This window comes from Callospermophilus lateralis, chromosome 11 (assembly GCF_048772815.1).
Source record: "Callospermophilus lateralis isolate mCalLat2 chromosome 11, mCalLat2.hap1, whole genome shotgun sequence".
NCBI classification, from domain to species: Eukaryota; Metazoa; Chordata; class Mammalia; order Rodentia; family Sciuridae; genus Callospermophilus; species Callospermophilus lateralis.
The window spans coordinates 40,580,183-40,600,263 of NC_135315.1; the positions used below are offsets into that span (position 1 = coordinate 40,580,183).

Below are 20,081 nucleotides of genomic sequence, written 5' to 3' on the forward strand. Positions count from 1 at the left end.
CATAAGCAATAGAGGATAGCCAGCTTTAATGTCTATGAAAACACTGGAGTTGGCATAATTTTGGGGGAAAATCAAGTACTTTCTTTTTTTAAAAATATTTATTTAGTTATAGTTGGACACAATACCTTTTATTTTTTTTATTTTTACATGGTGCTAAGGATCGAACCCAGGGCCTCGCTCACACTAGGCGAGCGCTCTACTGAACAACAACTCCAGCCCGAAAATCAAGTATTTTCTAAGCTTTAAAGAGAAAAAAAAAAAAAAAAAAAAACTTCCTCAAACCACATGTCCTGCTTTTTCACTATTAACCCTCTCTTGTGTATTTTTCTTTTTAAATTTTGAGATAAGGTCTTGCTAAATTGCCCAGGCAGGCCTTGAACTTGTAATCCTCCTGTCTCAGCTTTCATAGTAGTTGGGATTACAGGTATGCACCACCATACCTGGCTCTCCCTTGAATTTTTGTTAACCTGTTGTGTTAGTCTAGAGCCAAAACTGCAGCTTCAGTGCTCAAGGTGGGTCTACGTGGCTCCCTCAAAGGACAGAACACATTGGATCTGCAGGTCTGTAAGCCCCCAGACCTTATAAAGCAATAACTTTATAAGTTCCCCTGGTGCCTAAAGGCAGACTGGGCTTCCAAGGATTGGTGAGTGATGTCTCATGCCATGTGCCCAGGATGAGTGCCGGGCAAGCAGTATTTCGTGCGAGGACAATGAAAGCGAGGAGTACCTTGATGAGGGAGCAGCTGCATGAAAACTGCTGATTTAGAGCAAGGTAGAGAAGCTGCACAGATACAGAATGGAAGAAAAAACAAAGGAGTGGTGTCAATAAGTCTTTTTTTTTTTTTTTTAAGGGTGAAAAATGATTAGATTCTGGATAATTACTCTGTTCCCTGGTTTTAAGAAGGAGTTTTTTTTTTTTTTTTTTTTTTGGGGGGGGGGAGTACCAGGGAATGAAACTAAGGGCCCTTAACCTCAGAGTCACATCCCCAGCCCTTTCTTATTTTGAGGTTCTCACTAGGTTTGCTTAAAAGCTTTGCTAAATTGCTGAGGCTGGCTTCAAACCTTTGATTCTCCTGCCTCAGTCTTCTGAGCTGCTGGGATTACAGGCATGCACCATCACACCTGGCTTGGAGTCTGGGTTTAATTACTGAACTCTGACCATTAATTTTCTAAATAGCTATACTTTTACCATTTGTATTAGAATTAAGAATTTGGATTTAAATCAAGAATTAAACTAAAAATGAGATGAAAATTTAGAAAAGTTATACCATGTCACTGCTTAAAGTTTTTTTTTTTTTCTTCCTTAATACAGAGTAATAACAAAGAAAGAGAAAGAAAACAAATCAACACCAAATAAAGCTCTGGTGATACTATAAACAGTATTTAAAACATTAAAATACTTTGAAAGATTTCAAGTCATCTCAAAAAGAGGGGCCTTTAAATTTCTTCTAAAAGGGAGATGTTTTAAACTTAGTAAACACATTAGAAGCATTACTTACTCAGAGCTAAGCCTCATTTTAGAGAAATGGTTTTGATGAAATATCCTTCCATGTACACAACTGTTAGCACTACTGGTCCAGGAATGCTTATGATTACTACTAGCTGATCTACCCTGTTTCCCCGGAGGAAGAGAAGCCAGGCTTGGATGAAGCCAAAAAATAAAGTGGAAAAAGTGAATCTAAAATGCAGATTCTTTGCTCTAAAAAATTCATGTCCCAGTACTAGTAGTAAAATTAGCTGATAAAAGAACAAAATTAGGAACCTTTTTGTAGTTAAAAAAAAAAAAAAAACACTGATAAAAGGATAAAAGGATAAAATTAAGGACCCTTTCCTAGTTAAAAATAACACTGAAAATGGATCATAGGGCTCATTTAAAAATACAACAAACCTCTCATATCTTTTTGAGGTAAAATCTTAAATTTTTGCCATAACACTACTTTGAACTATCCATATAATTAAAAACAATTTTTTTTTAGTTGTAAATGGACACAATACCTTTGTTTTTATTTATTTTTATGTGGTGTTAGGATCAAACCCAGTGCCTCACACATGCTAGGCAAGCGCTCTACCACTGAGTACAGCCACAGACCCCATCCAAATAATTTATAGTACAAGATCCAACATAAGAAATATCATAAAAGAGGTCTGTGCACACTTGCCACCCTTACTATTCTGAAATCTCTTGGAGACATATATCCTGCCTTAGTAGAAATTGTTAAACAGCCTGAATCAGAAAGAAAGAACTTAAAACCAAGAATGAGATCCATGGGCAAAAACTGTCTAGTCCCTGGTGTCCAGGGCCTCGCCCATCTTTAAATATCCCAGAGTATCTAACGCACACCTACAAAATAGGTATTTAAATGCTTACTGCTTGAAATTACAGTGTGAAAAGTGTTAGGAGACCCTATGATAGAATATAAATTTTAATACTTTGGAAATGGATCTATTTCACTTTTTAGTAAGTATTAAGTCCATGTAATTCTATTAGGATTTTTATTTCTACTACACTTGCTCTTTAATAGCTAAAGAGGATGAAGGAAGACTACACTTGAAATGCATAAAGTATTCAACATAAGACTTTAATTTTAAAAAGCCTCTCTGTTCATTAGCTGGGAAAACCACACGAGGCTTGGGTTTACACAAGAGATAGTTTAAATTAAAGGTAGACAGGTTTTATTTTCTAGTTTTAATCCTGGTTCCTCAATTCATGTCAAGCTTAGCTACACTGGGCCTAATAAGGATCAACAGATCACATCTGAAATATTCTTTTATATCATGGAGTAAAGTATTCTCTTCAGGATGTTCTTAGTAGCATTTGAGAAAACCTGAAGAGGCAAAGTTGTAAGTCCATTTAGCTAATGGGTTACAATAAACACGATTTCATGTGCACTGAACTCTGGATTGGGTTCAGAAGACAATCATTTATGCATTACTTTAAATGTAGAATTATGAATTTTCAGAGATAACTAGTTTAAGTGAATATGACTTCCTCAAAGCTGATGACTGAAGTATCACAACATTTTTATTTAGGTGAGGGCTCTAATGCTGAAGGGCAAGAATTGGGGTAGGGCAGAAGAAGTTAGTTCATTATCTTATCTAGTTGATCTGCAAGCAAATGAATGCTGGAGACCAAAAGAAAATACAATTTAGTGGCTGAACCTGTTATGCACCAAAGCAGGGTCTTGCATTGACATGGAAAGTTTGCAGCAAAAAGATAGCTTGTGTGAAGATCAACTTTTGCTTTTTTAAATAGGCAACAGAGCCTTTGACTGCTTAAAGCTCATGGTGCTAGTTGATGCTGGGTAATTTGATGTCAAGTCACTTATTCTCTATTTCAGCCAGTGACACAGAGCTTCTTTAAATGTAACTGCTTAGGAATTGGCTGCTGGAAAAGGAGATAAGGAAATATTTTTGGTTTCTATGCAATTGAATAGCAAAGTTGAAATGCTAGAATAAGTTAGGAATTTGAATAAGATACATTGCTTTGGTAGCTAGGTGAGGTGGTGAACACCTGTAATCCCAACAACCGGGGAGGCTAAGGTAGTCGGATCATAAGCTCAAGACCAGTCCCAACAATTTAGTGAGGCCTTCAGCAATTTAGCAAGACCCTGTCTCAAAATTGAAAAAATTAAAAAAGGCCTGGGAATGTGGCTCAGTGGGCAAAGTGCCCTGGGTTCAATCTCCCTGATACCAAAAGATTTGCTGCTTCTTTTAGTTCTTTGTCATCAGCAAACTCAATCCATAAAGAAACAAGGAAATAAAGATATAAAATTACATGGGAGATCAAGATGTGAAACAATATATATAATTACCAAGTATCAACTCTTATCATGAAGAGATATTTCATGAGAGCAAACAACAAAACCATAATAATTATTTACGAAGAAATTAGGATCCTTTTGTGGAGATAAACCCACAATTTTAAAAAAATATTTATTTTTTAGTTGTAGTTGGACACAATACCTTTATTTTATTTATTTTTATGTGGTGCTGAGGATCAAACCCAGGGCCTTGCATCTGCTAGGTGAGCACTCTATCTCTGAGCCACAACCCCAGCCAGAGCCCACAATTAAAAAAAAATATATATTTTTAGTTGCAGATGGACATAATACTTTTATTTAATTTATTTTTTATAATGTTGTCCTGAGGATCAAATTCAGGGCCTTAGGCAAGGCAAGCACTCTACCACTGATTTAAAATCCCATCCCCATAAGCCCACAATTTAAAGATACAAAGGGGCTTTCTAGGAAAGTCACTATGGAAAAGTAACTCCATGTAGTAAATAAGGCAAGTAGTAAATGAGGCAAGCAACACACTTCAGATAGAGGGGAGGTGTGAACGCTATGATTTAATTATTTCCATTATTTTTAAAATTTTAGTTTCTTTTGGGAGTACTCAGAGATTTCCAGGGTGTTACCAGTCTATTCAGGCAGTCATCTTTGCAGAACTACTAGGGGTGACACAATTAGTTTAGAACCATAACCAAAACTTTATGTGCTGTTCTTTTTTTTTTTTTTTTAATGGGACTGGGGATTGAACTCAGGAGAATTCTACCACTGAGATACTCCTACAGTCCTTTATTTTATTTTGAGACAGCGTTTTGCTCAATTGACTGGGCTGGCCTTGAATTTACAAACATCCTGTCTCAGCTTTCCAAGTAGCTGGGGTTAAGGCATATACCATCAGGCCCAGTATATTCTCTGGTTTTTAAAAACAATTCTTTTTTATTTTTTGGAGTATTGGGGACTGAACTCAGGGACAGCTCTACCACTGAAACACATTCCCAGCCCTTTCTTAGTTTTTATTTTGGGACAGGGTTTTGATAAATTGCCAAGGCTGATCTTGAACTTGTGATCTTCCTGCCTCAGCTTCGCAACTCTCTAGGATTGCACCTGGTTTAAGAACAATTCAAAATAAGAAGTTATAGAGTAGATTGTTCTACCAAAGCCAGTGGTATGGCTAATGTCCAAATACATTGGACATAAGCAACTAATTGACTAGCAGGGGAACCTATACTAATACCTTACTCTTAACCTGATTTTTTTTTTGTCTCCATTACATAAGATGGACAAGATCTCCCTAACAATTAGTCTGCTTAAAAAAAAAAAAAAAAAGTCAATGAAAAAACTAATCATTTTGATATGTTTAACATCATTTTTGCAGCCTAAGACACAAAAGTTTGGTCAAACTAACCAAACTTTAAAAGTAGGAGGAGTATACAGTTTATTTATTTATTTTTCAGTGCTAGGGACTAAACTCAGAGCCTCATGCATGCTAGGCAAGTGATGTACCCAAGTTGCACTCCAAATCATGTGAATTTTCTAACTCTCACCAACTTTAGTGGTTGATAATTCTAAACAAAATAACCCAGAAAAAGCAATGAAACAGAAATACACAAATGAAGGACAGAAGGAAAGGGAAGGGAAGAGAAAGGAAAGAAGATGACAGATAAATACAGAAGGCAAAAGAAAGAGTACAGCCTTGGTTCTAAATAGAAGCTGTGGGATAAAGCAATTAACCCAATGCTTCTAAAGCTCAGTTTCCTCATTGCATACAACACTGTTAGCCTAGAATTAAATTACCTGTATGGTTCTCCAGTTCCAGAACTCTTAAGAATTTATGTGAGTGTTGGGGAGGGGAGGGGAGTAGAGAAGGAAGTATTCAGTGGCTGCAGTATAGGTAAGAAAGTAAAGTTAAGTTCTTCCTGGCCTGAAGGGCTGAAATGATGAAAGTGGGGCAGGACCACAGGCAGATCCTAGATAGTGTCAGACTCTAGCATATGTAAGAATCACCTGGGTGTTTACTAAAACATTGATTACTGGAGGGGCCCCACTCTTGGAGTTTCTGGTGCAGGAGGTCTGGGATGAGACTCTAGCATTTGTATTTCTAGTAACTCCCTAAAGATCCTGATGCTGCTGGTCTGAGACCAAACTTGAAGAAACAATGTCTTGGAGAATAAGTGACCATGGCAAATGACCATGGTTATATGGGAAAAAAGTTGGGCACGCTCCTCTTACTTTGTGGGGAAAAAAGAATTTCCTGTGAAAGTATTGATAAATAAATGCTAAGAATATAAGGGCTGGGGTTGTGTCTCAGTGGTACAGCACTTGTCTACCATGTGTGAGGCACTGGGTTGGATCCTCAGCACCACATAAAAAATAAATAAAATAAATTTATAAAAAAAAAGTCGAATATAATTATTTGACAAAATGGTATATAATATGTATAATATCCTAGATGGTCTCATTCTAAATCTTATGCCAAATTCTTCATATTCTTCAAAAGTATTATAGAAATTGAAATGTTAATGCAATACTGGGATTATAAACTAGATAGTCTTTTTATGGACCATGACCATAACAGAATAGTTATATCATTTGAGATGATACAATATATTTTATTTTATTTTTTTGGCAATACTTCGATTGTACCCAGGGCCTCACGCATGCTAGGCAAGCACTCTACAATTGAGCTACATCCCCAACCCTTTTTATTTGGAGACAGGATCTCACGAAATTGCTCTGGTTGGCCTGGAATTTATGATCCTCCTGTTTCAGCTTCCCAAGTAGCTGGAATTACAGGCATGTGCCTCCATGCTCAGTGTTGTTATTTGACTTTTAGAAAAACAAAACAAAACGAACTAACACTTAAAAGAACTCTATAAACTATCTAAAAGGACTTTTCCTTTCAGAATGAGGTGTATTACAAGTGACCATTTCAGAAAATGGAACTTTAAAAAACAAATCCTTCTTTTGAGATTTTTGGGTTTTTTTTTTTTTTTTTTTTGGTGAACCCAGCCCCTTACTCATGCTAGACAAGTGCTCTACCACTGAGCCCCTCAAATCCTTCTTTTATTTTAACCATTTTAGAAGGTAATTTTTCTAAATTGAAAATATGACCTAAAAGAAAGAAAAAAGGAACAAAAACTATTTTCCTTCATTGCCCACTGTCATTACAACACCTACAACAGCATCAGCTCTGGGGTCACCCAGAGTTCTGCAGGTTTGCCATTTCTATTGTCTTATTCTTGTTTATCTCAATCCCTCTGGCGGTATTAGGTTTTGTTGTTATTTCTGTGGTACTGAGGATTGAACCCAGGCCTAAAAAAATACCAGGCTAGTGTACTACCACTGAGTTATATCCCCAGAACTTAAATTTTACTTTTGAAACAGGATTGCTCAAGCTGGTCTTGAATTTGTAGTCCTCCTGAGTAGCTGGGATAAAAGTCATATGCCACCACACTCAGCTATTATTTCTCAGTGTATTGACCTCTAAGTTGCATGCTAACTTGGCATACTTTATCTACTTGGACCTAAAAATGACTCTAAATGAGGGCTATATTTATGATTTAGACTTTTTTGGTCTGGTTGTTTGTTTAAACCCAGATAGTTTCAAGATTGTTGGGTTATTGCTTGCAGCAAGAAGTGGGGTACTATCAGATTTTGTGTGTGTGTGTGTATGTATGTATATATATATATATATATATATATATATATATATACACACATATATATATTATTATTATATTTTTTTAATGTGGTATGCAATATTAGAGACACAGAAGTCCTTAGGGGAATGTATGGTATACTAGTAAAAGAATTGTAGTTATGTTCACTTAAAGGGTAATGCAACTTAGATTACCCTTCTTATCCAAACTCTGAAAATCCTATCAACCCTGGAAACCTATGTGAACACTATGAACATTTCACTATCTTACATACAATTTGTTGGAAAGTAGAAAACTTTACAGGGTTAACAACATTTAGCTCAGGTACAAGGTAAAGAAGAAATATAAGGTGATTCTCATGAGGAAAAGGTAAAACCTGTAATAATCTGATCACAAGGGAATTCCTAATGTTGGTAACTTAATATTATTGCTTAAAGTCATATAAAGATCACATTTACTGACCTGGGGAATGCTGGGAAGTTGCAAGTGAGGTCATGGAATTAGAGAGGTTAAGGTTGGCAGTGATACTAAGCTGGCTCTGCAGTGCAGGAGGGTAAGGAGATGTGGGTGTCAGGAGGGACTCCTCACTGGTTTCTTCATCAATTCCAGGCAAGTACGTGTCAATCAAGGCATCAAGAAACTTAACAATAAGCTCAGCATAGTCTGGGATTTGTGTTTGCTGTAATGGAAAATAGGAAATTATTTTAGCTCCATTAAAAAAAAAATTCCCTCTGAAGCCAAAAAAAGGTTAATTTTTATTTGGGGCTTATTTTATTATTTTTCTTTCTTTGTCTGTTATAGGTCATTAAAAAAAGGGGGAATGGAGTAATATTTATAGACTGGCTTACAATTGGGAATTTTATTCAGCTTATGCTTAAAGCTTCCAGATGAACCTACAATTTCTGAAAGCCATGCACAGACTGAATTTAATACTAAGACAATATAATCATCAGGAATGATGTCTAGCCAATTTTCCAAAACAGAGAAAATGAGCAGAGAATCATCCCAGCTGCTATTTATATTCCACTAACTAGACACTGCAAAGAACTCAGAGGGTTATGGCAATCCAACTACAAAAGCTTATTTCTGGGACTTCAGGCCTGCTTTTTTTAGTGAAAACCTGTTCATATCAAGAGATATTCAGTCATAGTTAAGACAATATAAACTAAATACCCAATTTTTAAAACCAGAACAAGGTTTAGATAATTCATATTAACACCCCTCTACCTAGAACCCTGCACCAGGAATGTTGGGGAAAAGAAATAGAAGTCCTGCCTTCAAGGAACTTCCATCAATTTGACAGAGAGGACATATACAGAGAAAATAATTAAATACAGATTTATGTAGCAAATACAGATTTATTAGCACTACAACAACTAATGCCAATCAAAGAACAAAATGAACAAAGAGGAATGAATCTAATCCAACAACTGGATGTCAAAATATCTTCATAAGATAATGCTCCTTGCTAGTCACAAGATAGGAAAACAAATCTTACAATGAAAAACTTTCCTAAAAACACTGTGTTTAATTATGTTATCCACATGCAGGAATATGGCATAATGAATTCAACTATTATGTATAATTATAATGCACCAATAAAAACAAATGAATAAAAAAATAAAAATATCATGTTTGAACTGCTACTTTGCTTTTCAGTGTTGTGTGTGTGTGTGTTTCTTCTGTGTATTGAGGATTTAACCCAGAGGTGTGCTTTATCACTGAGCTACATCACCAGTCTTTTTTATTTTTTATTTTGAGACAGGGTCTCTCTAAGTTCTTAGGGCCTCAATAAATTGCTGAGGCTGGCTTTGAACTCATGATCCTCCTGCCTCAGTCTCTGAGTTTTTGGGATTACAGGTGTGTGCCATAATGCTCAGCATATTATGTGGTTTTAAAGCAGAAACATTCATGTGGATAAAACTGTTGTTTAGTCAAAAATAAGAGAAAAATATATTTTCTTACCTTTGAAAAAGGTCCTGCAAACCGCCATAAACCATTAAAACCAAAACCTGCAACAAATCAAATATTTCTCTTATAACAAGAAATCTTTTAACCATAACAGAAATAATTAAGTTGTATAGCTGATGTGTAAAACCTGTGCATGCACACATTGAAAATATTTTAGAATCAATGTCAAAGCAGACTAAAACTTAATTAAAATAAACTTAGTATAAAACCATATTTTAATAAAATTGTCAAGCAATACTGAACACATAATTGAGTAAACAAATGGTTTATATAGGAGAAAGTATGAAGCAGCCTATCCGTTATGAAGAATTCTCTAGTCAGTGCATTCTACAACAGAGCACACATTAGCAAATTCATTAATCATCCTTCTGATACATTTATTTACTTTGCAGGTAAGATGTTTGGTATTGTGGTGGGGATTCTTCATGGTATACCACACTCTGCACAATTCCATGGATTGGATTTAACAAATTTGGATCTTGGCACAATGACAATAAGGTGTTGATCTTAGAGTCCAACAAATTATGCCTAAAAAAATAGAAGTCAATAAAGGAACATTTTAGATGATTTTTAAACTAAAATATTTGTATAATATATATTCCTCAGAACAAAGTGACAAAATTGAAGGGAGATGAATACTTTTATTTTTTTGGGCGGGGGGGGGGGGGAGGTACCAGGGATTGAACTCAGGGGCACTCAATCATTGAGCGACATCCCCAGCCCTGTATCTTGTATTTTATTTAGAGATAAGATCTCACTGAGTTGCTTAGTGCCTTGCTAAGTTTCTGAGGCTGGCTTTGAATTCTCCATCTTCCTGCCTCAGTTTCCTGAGCCACTGGGATTACAGGTGTGTACCACAGTGCCAGGCTGAGATGAATACTTTTAACTTTCTGGTACTCTTCTATATTTCCCAAATTTTCTATAATGAATTTATGTGTTTGCTTGTTGGGTTTGTTTTTCATTTTAAATCATCAGGGAAAATACAGTAAAATCAAACAACTAGAGGTGTCATATAATCATTTCTAATCATACTTGTGGTGAATGTTTTTTCAACACAAGGTTGGAGTCTGCCTGCCATTTAGCATGTTTTAGAACCATCTCTTTTTGCTGACTGCTGATATGCACCCAGGGAGTTAAAAAACTAAATTTAATACTAATTAGTGCTTTAAAATCCTGAATCCAGCTGGGCGTGGTGGCACACACCTGTAATCCCAGTGGCTCGGGAGGTTGAGGCAGGATCTTGATTTCTGTCTCAGCAAAAAGCAAGGTGCTGAGCAACTCAGTGAGACCGGTCTTTAAATCGGGGGTGTAGGGGGGAAAGATTCAAATTTAATATTATTTAAAAAAATTTTTTTAGATGTTGATGGGACTTTATTTTATCTATTTATTTTAGTTGTATATGGACTCAATGCCTTTATTTGTTTTATGTGATGCTAGGATTGAACCCAGTACCTCACACATGGTAGGCAAGCACTCTAGCACTGAGCCACAACCCCAGCCCAATTGAATATTATTAAAGAAAGCAAAATTAGTTTGGAGGAAGTGAAATATATGATCCAATGGAATCTTAGTAAGAAACTATTTCTAATCCTAGCTGCACTCCAATAATAAAAAGAAATAAGACCTAACTATATAAAATTTAGAAATTTAAAAACAAGATTAACCCAAACTAAGGAAACAATTATGCTACATAGAAAGCATAGATCAGGAATAGAATACCCTAAATTTCTTTGGGTTCTTTGTGGGTTTTTTTTTTGTTTGTTTGTTTGTTTTCAGTGTAGGGGAGGGACTTGGGATTGAACCCAGGGGAGCTTTACCACTGAGCTGCATCTCTAGTCCTTTTAATTTATTTTGAGACAGATCTCATTATGTTGCCCATGGACTGGCTAAATTGCTGAGGCTGGCCTCGAAATTGTAGTCCTCTTGTCTCAGCCTCCTCAGTCACTGAGATTACAGGGTTCCCCCATGCCCAACTAAAGTTAGCTTTATCATGCCCACTTTATGCTATATTTATAAAGCATTTGACATAGAGACAGGTATAAAAGTTAGCTAAAAATAAAAGAAGTGCTGGCTAGGCATGGTGGTACATGTCTGTAATTCCAATGACTTGGGAGGCTGAGGCAAGAGGATTTCAAGTTTGAGACCAGTCTTGGAAACTTAGAGACCCTAACTCAAAAAAAAAAAAAAAAAAAAAAAAGCCAGGGATATACCTCAGTAGTAAAGTACTTCTGGGTTCAGTCCCCAGAACCATAAAAACAAAAATAAAAAAACAAAAGGAAATACTTACACAACAGGAAAAACTTTGGGGAACACAACACTGGCCTCTGCTAAGTATTCATAAAGAATTCGTTGATCAAATTCATCTGTGGTGTATTTTACCAATGTAGCCTGCCAAGATGCAGAAAAGTAAGTAAACATTTAAAAAAATTTTGTGGCTGAACTGTTATCTGTTTTGGTGAGAAGTAGATGATCTTCCTTTCATGCTTTTAATATTAAGGGGCTCCTAATAGGTAGACTGAAATAAAAATTTGAGGGGGAAAAAAATTCTCAAAAAGTAAAAATCCTTACTAGAACGGTAAGAAGAAGCGCTTGGATCTTTGGATCAGTAAGTACTTCTTCATCCAAAAGAACATTTGATTCAGACACTGAAACTTTACGCAAATGCGAGTGCTGTTGTGATGAGGAAATCCTCTGAGTTTCTGCAGTAAGATATGGATTAACACAATCAGCTGTATTAACAGAGCACGTAGATAACCATTTTGCCCAACATATTTTCATGTCACTTCTAAAGTTCAAAAGGTTTTCAGTAGATACTTCAAATATTAACATAAACATCATACAGAATTAATTACTATTCATCTACACAAAAATTTGGCTAGCTATTTACAATGCTGTATATAATATATTTGATTACTTTTTACACAGGTTTCAGGATAACTATCATTTTAAGGACTGTAGAGCTTATCTTACAAAAAAGGATAAATTTCTATATTGCATCCTGAAGATGTAAAGACATGGATGGAAAGTAAATACAGCTTTTCTATACTCTCCCACCTTATTGTCAATGATCTAGATCAAATATTAACTTTGTTTCTCACCCATTTCATAATCAGTTTCTGCTACTCTCCTCATTTTGGGGGGTGTTGTGATCCCCGATTCCATTTCTTGCCTTTTAGGAGCCTTTGTGTCTGATATCAAGTGATCAAAACTTTTCCTTGTTCCTATAAACAAAAGTTACAGAATATGGAAGTTCATTAACCACAATGTCTATGAATAAGAATATACTAAAAAGAAAAACGCTTGGATATAAAGTGTTTAAGATGTTCCTGCCTTAGCACAGAGCTACATCATTTTTTGCTTGGACTACTGTATTAATCTCTTAAATGGTTCCCTAGTCAAAATCTCTGCCTATTTTTCCACATTGCTTCCAGAAAGTTTCTAAAAAGTAAATAAAACTTGGTCATATTCTTACTTACTTAAAGATCTCTGCTTGATACATGGTAAGGCTAAATCTCTAAATCTCTGAAGAGGGCACATAAAATCTTTCACAATAAAGTTCTGATTCTTCTCTACCCTCATTTCCTACACCATTCCCCATGATGGCATACACTGTCTGTTACTTTTCTAACTTCCTTAGTCGGCCAATTCCTCCTTTCTCTTGAATAAATACCCTTCTCTATCCTATGTCTACCTGGCAAACATATTAAATCTTCAAGACTTGGTTCAAATGTTATTGCAGCTTTCCCATAATTTCCTCAAGACCTCAGTTTCCCCTATTACATCATTGTAATGGCTCCTGGCAGATGCTATTGATGCTGGTGAACTGATATATCTTAGTCATGAAACTATAAGCTCCTCCAGGGCAGAGACCATAAATTTTGCACCCTGAACATGCACTGAATGAATTCAATACCACATTTTCTCTGGTTAGTTTTTCACTTTTGGCTTACTTGGCATCTCTCATCAGTCTAATTTTCACTTGGGCATTTAAGATGCAAACCATTGCATATTTGCTTCATTAGTAGTTGTGGGTGTTAATTTTGGCATTCAAATCAAGGAAAAGGGTGGACAACTTTCTTGACACAAAAATCCAGAATTACAAAACACAAAGTAACCAGGAAACTCCTAGAAGATTATTTACCACAAAGTATTAACAGAAAAGAACTCAAAACAAAAAGTAACAGACACCTGTGTGACTAGTAACAGTGATTATCATTCACAATTTCCATTTCTTTCATGGTTTACTGGCAGGTTATTTATTTTGTACTTTGTTGTTTGTTCACTAATTTCCTTATGAACACAAACATTTTTCCAATACTATTTCAAGATATTTAAATATGTTTGCATGGATAACTGAAATTCCACTGAACCATTCACAATGTTGGTCATAGAAATAGATACCAACATATTCTAGTAATAATGAAAAGTTCAAAGGGAATACAGAACTGCTTTGCATTTGCTCTGTGATGTGAGGTGGATCAGTGGGCTCTTCCAGGAATTTACTTTCAGTTTCTGAAACAGAAAAGGATCTTACAGCATTTTAGGTGCATTTTTCATAGACGAATATTGATAGAACTCTCAAAAATTAAACCTTCTCATAATATTGAAAAATACATTATTTTACTTTTTGTCATTTCAAAGATAACATGGGAAATACTACTATCATAGCTTCATACCATTTTGGTGTATTCTGCTTTCAAATGATAATTTTGTGAAATATCCCAAAAGCCCTGAGTATACCAAGACTCTTTTCTTCTTGTAGGTGTCTAATGGTTTTCCTATTCCCATTGCCTGCTACCCACCCAAGGGAGAAAACAAGAAGAGTTGTAGTATTTAAAGAATCAGGAAATAAACAAACCCTTATTCAAGGTCTCATTTGAATTTCTCTATCTCAATTGACAATGGCTTAATTTATCAAACCCTCTTATAACTGGCATAAAAAAAACTTTGCCACAGTGAGCACACACCTGTAATCTCAGCAGCTGGGGAGGCTGAGACACAGGATTGCCAGTTCAAAGCCAGCCTCAGCAACTTAGCGAGGCGCTAAGCAACTCAGTGAGACCCTGTCTCTAAATAAAATACAAAATAGGGCTGGGGATGTGGCTCAGTGGTTGAGTACCCCTGAGTTCAATTCCCAGTACCAAAACAAAACAAAGACTTTGCCACAGTGAAACAGAAAAATTTTGATAATATAAAACAGTTTCAAATAATCTTTTCAAGTGTGAAAGCCTCTGATTGTTTTCCAGAATAATACTACATTTAAGAATTGTACAAAATTAAGATAAACTAACCAAGCAACTTTTTAGTGTTGGCCTGAGAAGGCTGCCCCATGTCCAAACTCATGGATTTCCTGGCTCGGGGACTGGTTTGGCCTACAGTTGGATAGCTGGCTGCAAGGTACCCTTCAGAACCTTTGGGAGAGGACCATGGTTGGTTCTCCTTTAGTGTCCTAAGAGATTTAATCAGAAAGAATTAATTGACATGGTGACAAATACAACCAATGTTTGCCCATTCCAAGTAGCTGTTCTATTACTAATGACAGCAATCAATATTAAAACTGCACTTTAAAGGGCTTTATAGTACAAACTTTGAATGGATTCCCAGGAAATATTAACTTCCTTGCCATGGTGTCTTGTACATAGTAGGGACTCACCAAAGGCTAAACAGAAAGAATTATACTACATTGATTCTATTCATTGCTTTTCTTGTTAAACATTTTCATTTTTTTTTTTTTTTTGGTGCTGGGGCTAAAGCCCAGAACCTCAAGCATGCTAGACAAACACTCTACAACTGAGCTATATACCTAGGTCTTAATTAACTTTTTAAATTGACAAGTAAAAATTGTGTATTTGTATGTATACATGGAATAACTAAATCAAACTAAATAACATGCATTATTTCACATATTTATAATTTACTTGTGGTGAGAACACTTAAAATTTACTTTCAGCAATTTTCAGGCAGACAATAAACACAGACAATTAAACAGATCACTATATTGTACACTTCTGAACTTAAATGCTCTTAAAAAAAAAATACCTTTATTTACTAATTTATTTTTATGTGGTGCTGAGTATTGAACCCAGTGTATCACACATGCTAGGCAAGCGCTCTACCACTGAGCTACAACCCCAGCCCTGCACTGATTTTTTAAATAGAGAAAAATCAAGTTTAGGCAATTATTTTCTTGGTTTAAATACCAAGAAATTTAATTAAATTATTTGGCTTGATTGGGAACTGTCAATCAAACTTTGACAGGGGAACTGTCAGGCAAACTCACTTTCTCCTTTCCATAACAAAAAGGACAGAATAAATACAGTCTTAGAAATGGCTAATGAATAAGTCTACTGCAAACCAACTATATGCAGATAAATTTTGCACACACTGTTAAAAATCTTATTGGGAAATTGTGGAGGGCTTTTTTATTAAAAAGCAGAAAGTTAATAAATTGAATAATATAAGCTCTACAAATAAGAGATTACTTTTCTATGTTCAATGTTGTATCTAAACCTTAAAGATATTTTTGTTTAGAGCTGGGTGTGGTGGCGCACGCCTGTAATCTCAGTAGCTCTGGAAGCTGAGACAACAGGATTGCCAGTTCAAAGCAAGACTCAGTAAAAGTGAAGCACTAAGCAACAAAATAGGGCTAGGGATGTGGCTCAGTGGTCGAGTGCCTTTGAGTTCAATCCCCAGTACCCAAAAAATTAAAATTAAATATTTTTGTTTAATTGAAAATGCCAAAAAATCCCCAAATGATGCCATTTCATCTAATTTCTCCAAGTTATACTGAAAAATATACTACCTCAAATCACGTATAACACTGAACATAATTTCATTGGTTTTCATCTAAATCTGTACCAAAAAAAGCTTCTTAATGACTTTAATGTGATACAAGTAAACACAATTTTTGTGTGGGCATGCATGGTTTTACAAATCTACATGGTTTAGCTTCTATCATGAAATATGCAACTGTTGCTTCTATTTCATACTGTTTTTTCCAAGACCCTTTGCTGCAACCTAATCCTTTCAAATCATCTGTTATTCAACTGGTTTGTGCTTAACAAAGGCAAATTAATGATAACATTAACACAATGAGACTAGAATGCTAACTATCCTATTACTAACTCATAAAATACTATATATAGTTTTGAGTTCCTAGACTATTATTTCACTTCCTTGACTATCTCTAAATTCCCCTCTATGTTATCTTCTAGATGACTCTGCCACTTGCTTCCACTGGCATTGGAAAATTGAAACTTGATTAAAATTATGTAATTATGGAAGAGCAAGTCCACTTACCTATAGCTGGGATCACCATAATGAATGGGATACGTATCCATGGGAACATTTTCCATTGAAATGTCAGTAAGAAGAAGGGACTTTCTATGTTTGAGGCTACAGCGACTTCGAACCTCTTCAGACACTGTGAGTAAAGCTAAAATAAAAGAGAAAGCGGATTAAAAAATTTAACAAGTCACTAGTGTCACCTAAAACAGGATACATTTCTAAAGAGGGTAACACCTGTTAAAGGTGCATTTAAAAAGCCCGAGAGTATGTGAGGTTCAGGAATATAAACCCTAATGACAGACTTGTTCATCTGTTTTGGAAGGCTACATAAACATGAAATATACAAAGAGATTTAATAAGCACCTTTTTTTTTTTCAAGGGCTTAAATGTACATTTGATCTCAACAAATAAAAAGTAGTCAGGGCAGGTATTATTAAGTTCACTGAGGAAGACACAAGAGATGTTAAATGATTGGCTATGAAATAAAAAAGCTGCAACAAATGGAACCTGCTAAACTGGGAATCAGCACTTGCCACTGAACAACTACATTCAAGAACTGTGAGAGTGCTAAATGTTGCTGAGCAAAGAAACAAAAATTAGAAAAGAGCAAATAGGGGAGATTTAATGGACTAGTATGGCTGGGGCAGACATTTCAGATAAAATGGCATAAGGAATAACTTTTGAAGAGGCAGAAAGTCACTACTAAGAGATGGGAAGTAGATTAACTTAAAATAGTCCATTCATTTGGAGAAATATAAAAAATTAGGCTTATGAAATTTAGATAAAGAAGATAGAATCAGAGTTGCTTGAGGGCCTAGGATGCTAGCCTGAGGCATTCAGATTTTATGACAAACCACAGGGAGCTACTGTTGAGTTCTGAACCAAAGATGACAAAAGGAACACATTTCAGATTGTATTAGGAAAAACGTTTTGGCAAAACTTTCAAAGTTTTAACCACATCAAAGGACTGGCCTATGAACCTATGAATTATTTACTCTGCCAATTAGCCAGCTGAAGGACCCATATAGGTAGGTATTTGTACTTTTTGGTTTTCCTAAGATAAAGTTGTAGCAATATTAATTTTGTCTGTTTCTTGTTTTTACCTGCCAAGTAAGCCACACTCTGCGTATTCACCTCAAATTTGTCACAATTTCTATGTTTATTAACCAGAGTTAGTAGTGTATGCAAAATTCTGACTGTTCTTGCAACAATGGCAGGTGAAGGATGCCTGTACCCTATAAAAAAAATGAAAACAAATAAGATGTTAATTTATCCTGTTAATATTTTCCACAGGAATTTTATAAGAAAGTAAAATCAAATGTATACATTTACAGTGGTAGGTACCCATCAGATAAAAATTAGGGAACTTCTATGATCTCTCATGCCTAAGAATTATTTAAATTGATACAAAACTAGAGACTCAAGTTCTAGCTTGACACTCACTCAAAACACTATGCTATTCCTAATAACCACAGTCTCTGATCATGACTGCATCATATTATATTCACTGCTATCAAGTTGTGAGGTCAGCAATGAAGAATAAAGCCAGGTCAGAAAGTGAAGGATGAGGAACAGCTGACGAGCACTGGCTATAAGTAATACAGGAATCTGGAGGGGTGGGGATAGGATCAGAGAGATGAGGCTCTGTGGTATAATAATGGTACTGATCTATAATACACTGGAAACAAGCTGAAGAAAATCTGTAATCAAATCTGTACAACAAGATTTTCTAATATAAATTAACCAAATAACACTGATCTACAATGTCTTGTTTTGCTAATCAACAGAATACTTAAATACTATTACTAATAACATAGTTATTAAAAGGCTCAGTAAGTAGAATTTCTTTTTTGTTTGAAGGGGCTGGGGATTGTTATATACCTAGCCCTAGTACTTAGGAATTTTACAAAAAATCAACTCTTTTACATTTTTTTTTTAGAGCAAAGTAACAATTTATTTTTGAAACAAAGAAAGGGGAGCTCCTAAAGGAAGGAATCCCAAGTGGGTTGCCGTCTTCTGCTTTTTAAAGTAAATCTGATATTTGATATGGAAATTAGGCTCTATTAAAATACATACTGAACAAAATATAACTCAATAAGATAAAATCTGGATTTAAAGTAAACCATATGGGTTAAATTATTTCAAGTAACCAATTATTTTAATTACTTCCAGCTTCTGGGTAGCGCTTCATACTAACATTCTGACATAAGGCCTCTCTACCTTTCAAGAGGTGTCCCACCAGTGCAAAGTTAAAGTTAGAATTGAAATTAAGTCCAACAAAATGATCCATTTGCTTGCAGTGCCATTCCAGAGGATTCCGGATTGCCATAAATACCTCTTCCGGACTCTATTGAAAATAATCATGAGAGAATTAATGAAGTTCACACAGAAGCTTTCTTCACTTCTTAATATTTTTTTGTTTTGTTTTGTTTTTGCCGTGCAGGGGATCCAACCCAGGAACTCACCTATACTAGGCAAGCACTTGGTCATTGAGTTACAGACCTAGCTCAGAAGCTTTCTTTAAAAGGTCACTTATTTAGAGTTTCATGGCACACACCTGTTATCCCCAGCTACTTGGGATTGCAAGTTTGGGACAGCCTCAGTAACTTGGTTAAACTGTCTCCAAAAAATAAAAATAAAAAAATAAAGTCTGGGATGTACAGCATCCTTGGGTTTAATTCCTAGTGCCTCCCCTAAAAATATACACCAATGACTGATTTTTGTGTTCAATAGTTATGACAAGTAATCCTTTAAGTTGAGAGAAATTATTTTCAGCTACAGAAAACTACAGAAGAATATTCAAGATCTTAAAAATTAACTAGTACAAGATGCAAGATAGTCAAGCACTTAAATAATAAGACAGTAGAACAATGAAATAGCATTTATTTATTTATAATACATAATTTTTTATTTCAGTGTAAGTCTATTTTGGGTATATAGTTTGTTCCTCCTACTCCCTCAAGCTGGGGCTTTGGATGTTTTCTAGGCTTACATTAAACTCCTGAACTAGGAACTGGGTTTAAAGCTCAGTTTATAGCACTTGCCTAGTACATGTGAGGAACTGGGTTTGATCCTCGGCATCACATTAAAAAAATAATAATAATAAAATAAACGTATTGTGTTCCTCTACAACTAAAAAACAAAAACAAAAACAAAAACTCCTGGACTCAAGTGATCCTCCTGCCTCAATCTCCCAAGTAGCTGGGCCCGGAAGTATGCATCTATGAACCCAGATATCATCCTGGTGACTTTTAACAAGCTTTATTAACTGATTTCTAGTACTTTAGGGCCCTAAAATAGTTTGGATTTAAAGTAAACCATATGGGTTAAATTATGGGGCATAGTTCCTTCTACTGGGCTCTTTCTGGCTTTGAAAA

At 35.4% G+C, this 20,081-nt stretch overlaps 1 protein-coding gene across 2 annotated transcripts in view; it reads right to left on the reverse strand.

Moving 5' to 3' along the window:
- Nf1 (neurofibromin 1) overlaps window positions 1–20,081 on the reverse strand; it is a 248,842-nt gene that overhangs the window by 9,668 nt on the left and 219,093 nt on the right. For both annotated transcript variants that reach the window (XM_076871835.1, XM_076871834.1), the window contains 10 exons: window positions 18,925–19,051; window positions 17,808–17,939; window positions 16,717–16,852; window positions 14,709–14,866; window positions 12,516–12,638; window positions 11,986–12,116; window positions 11,705–11,805; window positions 9,803–9,945; window positions 9,412–9,458; window positions 7,909–8,125 (listed from right to left, as the gene is read on the reverse strand). In XM_076871835.1, the coding sequence (XP_076727950.1) occupies window positions 7,909–8,125; window positions 9,412–9,458; window positions 9,803–9,945; window positions 11,705–11,805; window positions 11,986–12,116; window positions 12,516–12,638; window positions 14,709–14,866; window positions 16,717–16,852; window positions 17,808–17,939; window positions 18,925–19,051 (1,315 nt within the window). The remainder of the gene's footprint in view (window positions 1–7,908; window positions 8,126–9,411; window positions 9,459–9,802; window positions 9,946–11,704; window positions 11,806–11,985; window positions 12,117–12,515; window positions 12,639–14,708; window positions 14,867–16,716; window positions 16,853–17,807; window positions 17,940–18,924; window positions 19,052–20,081) is intronic.